Source organism: Dryobates pubescens, chromosome Z (genome assembly GCF_014839835.1).
Source record: "Dryobates pubescens isolate bDryPub1 chromosome Z, bDryPub1.pri, whole genome shotgun sequence".
In the NCBI taxonomy this organism is placed as follows: Eukaryota; Metazoa; Chordata; class Aves; order Piciformes; family Picidae; genus Dryobates; species Dryobates pubescens.
The window spans coordinates 110,581,478-110,594,142 of record NC_071657.1 but is presented as its reverse complement, the minus strand read 5'-3'; the positions used below and the strand labels follow the sequence as shown (position 1 = coordinate 110,594,142).

The window sequence follows — 12,665 nt, the reverse complement described above, 5'->3', positions numbered from 1 at the left end:
TTTCTTATGAGAGCCTTAAGAACTCTTCCATAAAGTATCTACACACGTGTGCATCCACCCATCTACATATTGTCTTACCCTACAGCTCAAATCCAGCTGCTCAGTTCAGGCAGAGACCAGAGGGTATCATAGAACTGTTTCAGATATCATGAGTGAAAGGCCCATTCTATTCCTCCACCTCCACCTTTTGAGGTGTCATGTCTGTAGAGAGTTCTTGTAGAGACGTTCAATCCTTTGGCATAGATAAGCATTGATAAAACCTTTTGCTTGTGACATAGGTTTGAATCAAGGTTCAAATATACTTTCATTACAGGAAAAAGCTAAGCTGTTGGCTTCAGGTGCCCTTGCCACTAAACTGTTATGCAAGCTTCTTCACTTTTAAATTTGCCAAAAGGCTATGTATGGATAGGCGTTTGGCTCAGCAAAATGTTATGGGAATGGGAGCCCACATTAATATCATTAAAATACAAACCAGGTTATATTTACTATGAATTTTACTAGATTTACTGGGTACTTTTATCTTTTTGCTTGGGAAGTCTGATTTCAGATCTGTGAGAAGTTTTGGCTGCTTCTTGTTGTGCCCAAAATAGTTTGTCCTAATTTATTTATCTGAGGCGGGCCAATAATTACCATTTGGAGGTTAATGCATTTCAAGTAGGAAGAAAAATCAAGATGAGTTAATTGCAGATTTGTGGAGTTTGTAGGTAAAACAAGAAGAGATTATGATCTTGAATAGAAAAAGCACCAAAGATGCTCAAATCAACTTTCAATCTATGGAGCTGTTTGCAGGAGAAGGAAGTGTTGAAGGAAGGAGAGGTTTTCCCTGCAGTTAAAAAATTCTGAATATGGAGAGAATTTACTAACAATTAATATCAAGGTATCATGAATTTGAAAGTCCTTTCCTATAGGCATGCTGCATAGTTGTGGTATTCACCCCCATTACAGCCTATTTTCATCACCTGGAAAAGAAACCGTTAGGAAATGGTTTTATGGACAGGAACAGTCGCCTCGGCAAATTAGTAATTTTTTTTCTTTTTTCTTGTCTCTTAAGCTTCAAAGACCTTTATTAAGAAAGCCATTGCAGATAATCCACACATCATTATTATTTTCCAGCACACCTATTTCTCTCTGAGTTTGTCAGAGCACAGCATTTTGTAGAAAAATCTTTAGGGTTTTTTTCAGCCCTAGTCCCTAATCTAGCAAGATTTCCACAAGGGTGAAAGGAAAAATTCTATGTTATAAGTGATCATCAGTTCTTCTCTACCTAAGGGTCCTCAGCAAAAGTTTTCTCCTTTGACATAGTCTCTCAATACCTTCTTCCTTGTGTTTTGGTTTGGTTGGTTTGGTTTAACAGAAATTGAACTGTCATTTATACAAATGAACAAAACCCCAAACAAACAAACCCAAACCAAAATCCCCAAACAAAACAAACAAACCAGAAACACACCTCTACTTCCCCCCAAGACAAGATAAAACAAGAAAAATTAAAACAAGAACCTTCAGTCATTTCTAGAACACCCCAGAGAAACCCAGCACCTATGATATGCATATTTTGTGAATGAAAAGGACTTCCATCACTTTAATACAGAAACAGTTAAGCCAAATAAACTTAATTTTAAACAGTAAAATAAATAAATAAATATTTTTTAATCTGTGTAAAAATTAAGGTGAAGGTACAACAGAAAACACTGGGGTTTATTCAGCACTTTTAAAAAATCCATTATTCAACTACAGCATTTAATTAATTGGAAATAAATCTTGAAGTATCATTATCTTGCTGCCTGTGAGAGATGAATGTGATCTGCAAAGAAATCCACTTCCTAACGCATAATGCCATCACACCCCTCAGAGAGAAACAGTCACGTTTCAGAGTTAACCCTTTAAAGGCAGAATTTGCAAGGGATTCAAGCCACAGGGAGAGAGCAGTTTGAGTGTATTTGATTTAATTTTTGCAAAAATAATTGGAGTTTTTCCAAATTACACTTTCACTTAAAATGAACTACATTCAACAGAAATCAGTGCATTATAGTTTATCCCCTAGATAACTCCCCTAGATGAAATAGTGTAAATCATAGAACCACAGAATGGCTTAGGTTGGAAGGGACCTCAGAGATCACCTACTCTGCCCTGCCCACCATGGGCAGGGATGTCTCTCAACTAAATTTGGCTGCTCAAGGCCTCACCCAACCTGGCATTGAACACCCAGGGAGGAGACATCCGCAACCCTCCCAGACAGCTTATTCTAGAGTCTCACCATCCTCCCACTGAAGAACTTCTTCCTAAGATCCAGACTAAACCTACTCTCCCTCAACTAAAAACCATTACCCCTTGTCCTATTGCTAGTCAGCATTATGAAAAGTCCTTCTCCAGCCTTCCTGTAAGATCCCTTCAGGTACTGGAAGGCAGCTCTAAGGACTCCCTGGAGCCTTCTCTTCTCTAGGCTGAACAACCCCAACTCCCTCAGCCTGTCATCATAGTAGAGGTATTCCAGTCCTTGAAATAATCAATGCCTAGTCCATTTCTAAAGCAGGAGAAGCATAAGATATCTTTTCCCATTCTTGATTAACTACATTCTTAGGTTTTAGACATTTAAAGAATCGCCACCACTCCCCAAACACATAAACAGCACATGCTAGCGTAGCTTTCCATAAATTCAACAGCTTGTTTGTCAGTCACTCCACTCCCTTTTAAGTCAGTAATGTATCCCATAGAGGGATCTTTTCATTATACAAAATTTTCTGGGGAGATTCAAACATAACAAATTATTTTAGAGTTCTTCAAATATTTAAAGAGTTAGTTTTATGCTGATAATTATCTGTTCTTTGGTCATGTGCATATAAACCAGTATATCTATCTGCAATATAGTTATTTACTGACTTTATATAAAATGCCTTTTCATGCCAATTTATAGTTTTCCAAGAATGAGCTACATGCTTTAGTTTTAATAACTGCTAGTGACCTAAATAAAAAAGACAAAACCCAGCAAAATTTACCTTTGGTATCCATGTGAAGTGGAAAGATGCACAAGCTCTGCTTTACTAGAATAGTAAAAGTGTAGTTTCCAGTGAAATAAGTTTGGAGCACATAAAAGTGTTCACTATACAGCCAGTACTAATCTACATAACTGGTTAGGTTTTGAAATACATGGAGCTGTGGTCTCTACATGGGTATAGATTAATGGGTAGAATTCAATGAGGTTCTTTTTATTTGCAGAGGAAGAGGTGCCAGTTTTACCCCAAAAGGTATAATGATTGTACAACAAAGCCAAAGTCCTTTATTAACTCAGAATATGCAATGGTCAACAACAAAGAAAATATTGCATCACTAGAGATTTCTGGAAAATTATTCTGATTTTTCCTAGGATCTTCAGAGAACAGTAAATTAATATTTAAATAGCTCAGTAGGTGATTTTAAGCCTGAAAAATCACTGTAGTCCCATGCATTTTTCTATGCTTCCACTCATGAAAGAGAAGCTTCAAGTAAATACACTGTTGCTTGAACATCACATGATGATGGATGCCAAATGCATCTTCTCTTTTATTTAGCACACATTAGAAACCCAACTAAAGAAGCGAAGAACCTGCCAGGAGAAAAGCACTGCTATAGCATTGACTTGGATTAGCAAACATTAAAACCTTAGAGAAAACACCATATGTTTCATATAAAGGTCCAAATAGAGTCATTAAATTAAGTAATGAAAATTTCTCCAGCAATTTCTGTTTATTTTTCCTGTATTTTTAAACTCTGTACTAGAAAGGGTTTTTTTTAGCCCTACCCTCTGGGAATTAAAAAAATTACATAATTTTCTGAAAATCCAAATCTAGTGCATGTACTCAGAACCTATTTTTCCTGTCTCAGAGAACATTTCATCTTTTACACTATAAATTTTCCATCATGACACAAAAGCTTCTCTGTGCTATCCCAAGATACTACTTTTCAAGCACTTGCGTGAAATGTTATTCGACTGGTCAGAGGGAGGTCTGCTATCAGAGCTGATACTCTTAGCTAGAATAGCTAGAGTAGATGGACAGTGCATCACATTTTCTCTGTTGTACCTTAATGAGCCTGTCAGTTTACACCAGAAATCCAATTTAAAATATTTTCTTTCAGAAGGCATCATAACTGCTTATAACCCCTTGAAAAAAGTCCTAGAGGGCAGCAAGTTCTCCATGAGACAGCAATGTGCTCTTGTGGACAAGAGGCATCTTAGGATGACCTAAGCAGGTATAGGGAGGTTCTCCTTCCCTTCTACCCTGCTCCACTGAGACCACACCTGTGTTTTAGGCTCCCCAGTTCAAGAGAAACAGGGTTCTACCAGAGAGAGTCCAACAGAGAGCTATGAGGATGATTGCAGGATTTGAACATCTCTGCTATGAAGAAAGACTGAGAGACTGGGGGCTGTTCAGTCTTGAAAAGGCTGAGAGGAGATTTATCAGTGTCTATAAATACCTGAGGGGTGGGTGATAATGTGAAGGTGCCAGCCTCTTTGTGTTGGCGCACAGTGTTAGGACAAGGAACGAAGGACACAAGCTAGAACACAGGAGGTTCCACCTCAACATGAGGAAACACTTCTTTACAGTGATGGTACTGGAGCATTGTAACAGGCTGCCCAGAGACATTGTGGAGTCTCCTTCTCTGGAGGCTTTCAAAACCCACCTGGATGCATTCCTGTGCAGCTTGTTGTAGGTGATCCTTCTTTGTCAGGGGGCCTGGACTGAACAGTGTCTGGAGGTCCCTTTCAGCTCCTAACGTTCTGTGATTCTGGAAATGTCAGCATAACAGGTTAAATCTACAGAGAAACATGTTGTGATACAGGTATCGAAATACTGCTAGCACTCTAAAACCCATGATGCAGGTCTGAGCCATCACTGACTAACTTTTAGCTGCTTAGCTGTAAGGAATTAAAATCAGCAGGAATTTTCCTTATCACTAAACTCTATTTATTGGTGTTAGCAACAATGTGGAGGGAAATGAAATTGTCTCCTAGGTTCTATGTATCTTTTGAACTGGGTATGATCATGGATTTAAATACCTGCTTATCTGGGGTTCATTTAGGTCCATACCCACTTTTACACTTTTAATAGGCCATGCCACATTTAAATTTCCTCCAGTAATTTAGACTAATTTTTTTTTTTCACACTTTAAATAATTTACTTCCCAAAGCTGTTTTTAACTTAGCTTCACTAGTCTCTTAATTTCCAAGTTAAATGGCCCTTTGTAATGCTACAAATAACCCATTTCCAAGAATCATTATCAAACAGGAACAGTTTGTCCTTCCTCTCAGCAGACAGCAATAATCTGAGTCTCTTCTGTGAATCGTGTTTCAGTCTCATAGCTGGCACATCCTGCTTTGGCTATTCCTGTTATTTACACTTCCACTATTTTAAGCTGACATGTAATTTTAGGAAATTACTCAGATTCTTCATTTGATAACTCTAATTTCAAAAGTCTATTAGATGGTAGCCTAACCTTATGGAGCACATGAAAGAAAACTGTTTCATCAGAATTGCTTTGCTGGGTAAAGAAATTCCACTAGCACAGTTTAAGATGAGTGCTGCTCTGCCATTCCTCACTTTAAATGGTAAGTTCTCTGTTTTGTGAGATTTCACAAAGTATCACTGCTCAGTGTGGGGTCAAAACCATGTGTAACATACAAGCATGGCTGAAATGGATGAGACCATGGTCTAGGAAGAAGAATAAGGGCAAAGAAAACTATCACAACTTACCTGAGATATATATGCCTTTGATCACTCACTTATGGATCCCCATACTGTTGCTAGTTTGCAAGCGATGCAACTAGAAACAGAGTTTGCTTTGCAGAACCTCATGGGGCAATCCTGAGCAACATTTACTTTTAGTGACAGGAAACCTTTCATGAAAACTGGTCAACTGGCATTTGAGGGCAATTCAAAGCTGAAAACATGAAACAAGGAAACTGAGAGTGAGGAGTAGGCAAGGTTCTGTCAGAAGACTCTGTGCGACATGCTCAGCCTGTTGATAGTAGCAAACTATCCAAAGCAGATCAGTGTTTTCACCTGCTCTCATGGGCTTACATCTCTTTAAGAAGATGCGGCCTGTTGTTAGCCTTTTTGTGACCCTGGGTTTCTCACAATGCTGCCAGCTATTAAGAACTTTTTTGGGGGTTTTTTGGTGTGTTTTGTTTTGATTTTTAAAGAGTTAATTAGAGGCAAATATGTTCCATCACTTTTATTTCTGCTTCTAGACACATACCTGAAAAGGGAACACCTAGAATTTAATCCCCAGCAGTAAGTTCTACTTGAGTCTGTTCTTCTTTTATCCTCAGGAACCACAGAACAGCATAGGCCCATTTTTCAAATTTAAAATTTAAAAACAAAAAAGAAAAAAGTCCATTCACTTGAGAAGAATGCCCGGAGTGGCTGAGAGTGCTGAATTGTTTCCACTTTGTTGCTGACTATTTTGACAGTTGATGGCTCTAGGTCTGTAGGTCTTGTGTGAATTATCTATCTTGCTTATGTTAGGTTTTATAAAAAGCATCTTCTTTGTTGTAAAACCAGACTTTTCTGAAAGATGAAACCATACATCTTCCATCTTCTCTTTTCTTACTGGTTTTAATACAATTCTTTATAGTAAGGCATGATTTACATGTTTTCCTCAGTTCTGAAAGCTGATTTTCTGTCTGCGTCCATAAACCTAAGAATAAGCAAAAGTACATTTTTTTCCATAGATGCATTCAACTAATATTTTGCAAAGAAGAAGAATAAGTATTTGAAAAATACAAAAAGAAACAAAGATCTAAAAGATGAGAGCAATGCTAGCCTTCATTTTCTTGATTCAGCAATTCTTTTCCAAGAAGTTGCAAGACAGTACATCATCTAATAGCACTCTGTTGAAAGAAAAGTCTGTATTGTTTACAGAATACAAAAGCTATCACACAATCACAAAATGTAAGGCATTAGGAGAGATGTCCTGAGATCATCCAGTCCAACTCCCCTGCCGAAGCAGGATCATGTAAGGCAGGCTGCACAAGAATGCATCCAGGTGGGTTTTGAGTGACTCCAGGGAAGGAGACTCCACAACCTCTCTGGGCATCCTGCCCCAGTGCTGTGTGTCCTGTTTCAGAGGAAGCATTTCTATTCTTTGTAGCTCAGTGGCTAGACAGCCCAGACATCACTGAACTTATAATCTTTAAAAGTACCAAGCACCTGATAAAGTGCATAAAAAGTTCACAGGGAATGGGCTGGAGGTGGGAAGAGACCTTTCTTCCCATCCAGAAAGAGGCCAAGTGATGACATTAATAATGATCTTCAGTCAAACTTAGTCTCTTCAATCTGCAGAGTCTTTTCCTAATTCTAAAAAAAAAAAAAAAAGAAAATTTCTGCATCATAAGTAATTGACAGCAAGACCTTGCATATGAGAAGTATTTAAATTTAAGTATTTTTTTCCTAAGAACTAAGAAATTGTTTGAAAAAACAAAGAACAAGGAAGCAAGGAAACAGGCGTTGACATTTTCTCTGCAGAAGTTTCTATTCAGATTATTACTATACCTTTAAGTAAAGCAAGATGACAACTTGTGTTATCAGGCAGCTCTGTGTTACCAGAACAGAATTTCCAGTCCTTGGACTAGACTGAATCCATATGAAAATATTAAAACTCTATGGAAACCAAGACACCTCCTGCTGGAACTTTGATGTCAGAGCCTAAAAACGTAGATACTTTCTAGTATAGGCAATTGTAAGCAGAAAATCTCCAAGTCAGAAATGAACGTGCTTTAATCTAACTATAGTTACTTCTCCTTTGTGTGGATAGGAACTCAATTGGCCAAGCAAAGTGGCAATTGCTCTGACACTTAGAGGGCTTTACAGACCTTATATAGGCTAGTAAGACTAGACAAATGCCACAATAAATTCACAGTTTCTTGTTAAAGTAGCTAAGACATCTGCATCTCTTCAAACTGCAAATTCTTGTATAAACTAGTCCCTTATATATGAGCAGGAAACAAGATCTAACTTTCAACAGAGACTACAATCTCACCATGGTTATTCTAACTCTCAGAATATTTCCTTACAGCAGGCATCACCACATTACCACATTTCAATACCTGAAGGGGACCTCACAAAGGCTGGGGAAGGACTGTTTAGAAGGGCTTGTGGTAGGATAAGGGGCAGTGGTTTGAAACTGGAGCAGGCTAGATTCAGGTCAGACATGAGGAGGAATTTCTTTACAATGAGAGTAGTAAACTACTGGAACAGGTTGCCAGGGATGTGGTTGAGGCCCTGTCCCTGGAGGCATTCAGGATCAGACTCAATGTGGCATTGGGAAGCCTGGGATTGGACAAGATGTTCTTTGAGGGTCCCTTCTAGCAAAATGCATTCTGTGAATCTTCAGAACTTGGACATTTTCTATATAACCAGCAGTAGATGATTAGAGATTCAGATTTACCCAAAGAAAATATAGATATATAGAAAAAGGGGATGGAAGCATCCTCTATACCCAGAGATTCTCAGATTTTCGATTTGTCATAAGTCAGCTGTAAATCTATTTGTGGATTTAAGTTCTCATTTTAAAATGATGTTGTAATACACAGCACACACATGGGGGGGGTTGGGGAGGGGAAGGAAAAAGAAAGAGAATAGATTTGAACTTCAGAATTTTCAAAATCCAATTGGGAATCTAAATTAGGATCCATTATAACCATTCACCAAGAGATCTTATGAAAAAAACCCACAACATTAATATAGAAAAAGATGTAACTTAGTCAAAGCAGTAGAAAAACTAAAAATAAAACATACTGAATGTTTCATTAGGATACAGCTGTTTCAAAAGAAAGAAGTATATTTTGATTTTAAATAGCTGTAGCAAAACTTCTAAAACAATTTTTAAAGATATCAGTCAATCTTTTCTAGCTTGAGCTAAATTCTAGGTTATTACTGGTTTCAGAAATCCAGCACTAAAGAGATAAGAAATTACTCCAGACTCTAACTTTTACAGTACAATCAATAAAAGTAAGAGCCCAGAACCACCCTTTCACCACACATGTTATTGTTAAACTAGGCAAATTCATGTCTAAGGATAGGACTAAGATGCTTTTTGGTTCCTGTACAGTACTTTCTTAGCTTCCACGAGTTTTGCAGTGTCTTTCCCAGTTTTCTGAGCTTATGGATTGGTTTTGAACAGGCATGAACTAATCCCACTTTAGGGTGTCGAATACAGGGTAGCTGGTGATAATGCAGTGTAAAGAGAGCTTCACATCTCTTCTCTGGCTGTGTAAAATAGTGAAAGAGAGGAGACTCAAACTGTGCTTTTTTTTTTTCTGTTTTTTTTTGGGGGGGGTTTTGTGGTTTTTGGTTTTTCTTTAAAGGTTATTTAGCTTGATTTAGCAGCAAATAATCACTTTGCAGCAAAAGAGTTATGTCTTAACTCACAGTTTGGCCACAAGATTGATGCCATGTGATTTAAGTAATTTCTCTCTTCTAGTTTCAATTATTCAATTATCTGGTTTTACATTAAGTTTGAAGAGCACACTCAGCTTCCTGGTCCTGCATCAGGCAGCATGCAGCAATCCTCATCAAATACATTATTCATTCAGTCAGACATAAATAATATTAGTTGCCAGTTTTAAGCAAGACACTGTTGGGGCCCTGGCTCTTATATGAAGTAATTTCTGCTAAGATACTAGACTAATTTCTTGTTTGAAGAACTCTTCTAACTGCTTGCACCAGTTCACCAAAATAACATAAAACTTCCCTAAGTTTTCACAGAAAATTAACATTAAGTATTTTTTATTGCCAGTGTATATCCTCAGCCAATTGGAATAGATTAACCATGACAATAATAGATGTAGTATAGGACATTTAACAAAGCAAAACAAACAAACAAAATCAAAAACTTTCCCAGACAATTCAACATGAGAACTAATACAGGAACAGTAGATATTATGTACTATGTCACCATGTCTTTTTTGTTTATATTTCTCAACTTGCTGAAGGCTGAGTATTGTAAGAATTGTTCATGTAGTACCGTAATATCTGAAACACAAAATAAGGCACCTGATGTGAATATAACATAGGCCGGTGTGTATTTTCTGCACCAAATGGTTTTAAACAAGCATAGAGCATCTCCATCAAAACATATGCATTAAAATTCTAGGCATGCAGTAAGAGAAATCTGAATAAGTAGGAGCAGGTTGAGAAATATAATGCAGTAGCTGTGTTCTGTCTCTAGAGGGGTGGAGGCCTTCATACACTCTCTGTCACTATAGGAGTACTTTCATTTCCTTTCAGCTTCCTCTCCTTCTAAAAATCATTGAATGCAAAGAATGTTTCATGAAGAATATGAGAACATTTGCAAGACTGCCATATGAAATGTTTCAGATTACTAAGTGGTTTTCTGTAGGTTTAATCAGAAATGCAGAGCTAATCAATCTAACCCATTCTTTTCTTCCTTCAGGGTGTTGTTTTGAACTATTTACACAATTGGAGAAAAGTGTGATGGGATACGATTTGGTTTAGAACACTATATTCTATGTGAAAATAGACATCACCTTCCAAAGATGATAACATAATACTGGAGCGTAAAGTAAAAAAAAAAGTATAAGTGTTTTCAGCATGTGCTTTTGATTAATTATTGCTTTTTTCTTCTTGACTTGGATGGTATTCATATCTGATAAGACTTTTGGTAACTCATTGTTCCCACCCTGTACAGCAAGGTCTACCAATCACCGACCTGCAGAAAGTTCTGTCTCCACTGGCTCGTCAGCCAGTAGTTTTGGCAGTGGATACAGCATGGATAGTGAAGGCAGCAGCAGTGCCACAGGAGAGAATAATCTATTTCCCATCCCAAGAATGTAAGGCTTTTCCTTTAATATACTGTATCCTCTGTGCACTGATTATGTGTAGCCCTTTAACTTGCCAGTTTCCTCTGCAGACTTCAGTTATACAATAGAATAGCAGGTAACTGGGGAGAATTTGTCAGAGCTCACACTATTATTCTGCTTTGTTGAACACTGAATTGTGAATAACCAACCAAACCTCTTCTCAACCTCATGAATTTAGGGCTGTCACATAGGAGAGATGTTAGTCTCAGCCTTGGATGTAGGTGTTTGGGTTATGTTTTAAAAGTACAACTTTTGTAAGCCTGAGAATACTTAGCATAAGTTTTCAGATTGAACACCTTCTAGAAAGAAGTGTTACTAGGGCAACTGATTTCAGATTCTGGATATAAATTTTCCCTAGTTTCATTCAGTGGAATATTTTCACATATTCATCATTTTATAAAATAAACCCCAATTTAATTTAATTTATTTAATGATTTATTTTTACTAGCAGCTAAAAGGGAAACAGACACAAGTCTAATATTTCAATCTCATCTACAGAGTCTAGAATGCTAGTATGAGCTCAGATTGTACTTGTCAATTGTTTAATTCTCATTGAACTTTTAATTCATCTTGCTCTGTGTTAAAGTGAATTGTACTTCCCAGAGGCAAAAACACAATCATCAATTAGATTTTACAATCTCAAAAGGAAATTATTTTGATGTTATTCATAATGAGAAAAGCAAAGATCTTTGTGCACAGAAACACAAGATGGAGCTCTCAGTAGAAGTTTTTATTTCAGAGCTCCTAAATTTGAGTCCACTCCTATTGTCCACTTACTATACTACAGTTACTTGGTATTTGGATGACTAACCCATCGGTCCATTAAGCTGCATTACTTCAACTTTTCTTGCGTAATTTGTTCCCATAATTTTTACTTACTGAAGTAAAATATGTCAAGCCCTCCAGATACACTATTTTTTTTTGTTTACTTTTTTTTATTATGATATTTTTAAGTAAATCCTTCTTATGATAAGATTAGACAAAGACTTTGAAAATAGCATGAGATATTTATATGGAGAAGAAATGTGGGTTTTCTCGTGTTGGCCTCAAGAGCTTTACATACCAGCATAACAAAAATGAATGACAAAATGCTGTCTACCCTCAGAAACATTTGGAATCATTCCTAGGGACAATATTTAAAAAATATGTAACTGCTTCCATTTTCAGCTCTGGGTAAAAATTCTTACATGTCTCAATATTTTGAAAATTACATAATAAAAATATAATTGAAATTCTAGACAACATGTGCATTCACACTGGCTTGATAATGACTTCAGGGATTCTGACCTTGTGAAATAATTCCATAGGATTGCAGCTTGCAATTTGGATGTGAAACACTAGGTAAACCAAATAATTTTATATGATGTGACATATAAAAATATTCTTGGTTTTAAGCTCCCTATTTTGATTAACTTTCTGACCTATCAATAGGAAGTGTTGGTTAGGCTGGGTTTTAAACTTTTTAGTCCAAATGGAACATTTCACCATGAAGCAAAATAAAAGAATTAAATAGTGACACAAGGGGAATTGTTTGATTAGAATACTTTTCAATGTTAAATGTTGTTATAACTACCAAGGGAAATTAATCATTATATTAAATTATACACAGCAGAATAAATCTTGTAAAGTCTTTCTATTTGGGAGATATTCTTTTTAAAAGAGCCTTGTTATCCAGCTGTGATAACCCTGAAAGTTACTCACATTATCATCTCTGACAATGACCAGATTCTCTATGCTTTTGCACTGTGTGACCACCTATACCAATACAATGTCTGTAAAGTTATGTTAAATTTGAATGCAAAAGTGAAAA

The 12,665-nt window shown here is 36.8% G+C and overlaps 1 protein-coding gene across 1 annotated transcript in view; it reads left to right on the top strand.

Annotated features, from left to right (window-relative positions):
• Nucleotides 1-12,665, top strand: part of PCLO (piccolo presynaptic cytomatrix protein) — a 325,623-nt gene that overhangs the window by 281,575 nt on the left and 31,383 nt on the right. Inside the window, exon 21 of the mRNA XM_054178010.1 lies at nucleotides 10,684-10,825. Within this exon, the coding sequence (XP_054033985.1) occupies nucleotides 10,684-10,825 (142 nt within the window). The remainder of the gene's footprint in view (nucleotides 1-10,683; nucleotides 10,826-12,665) is intronic.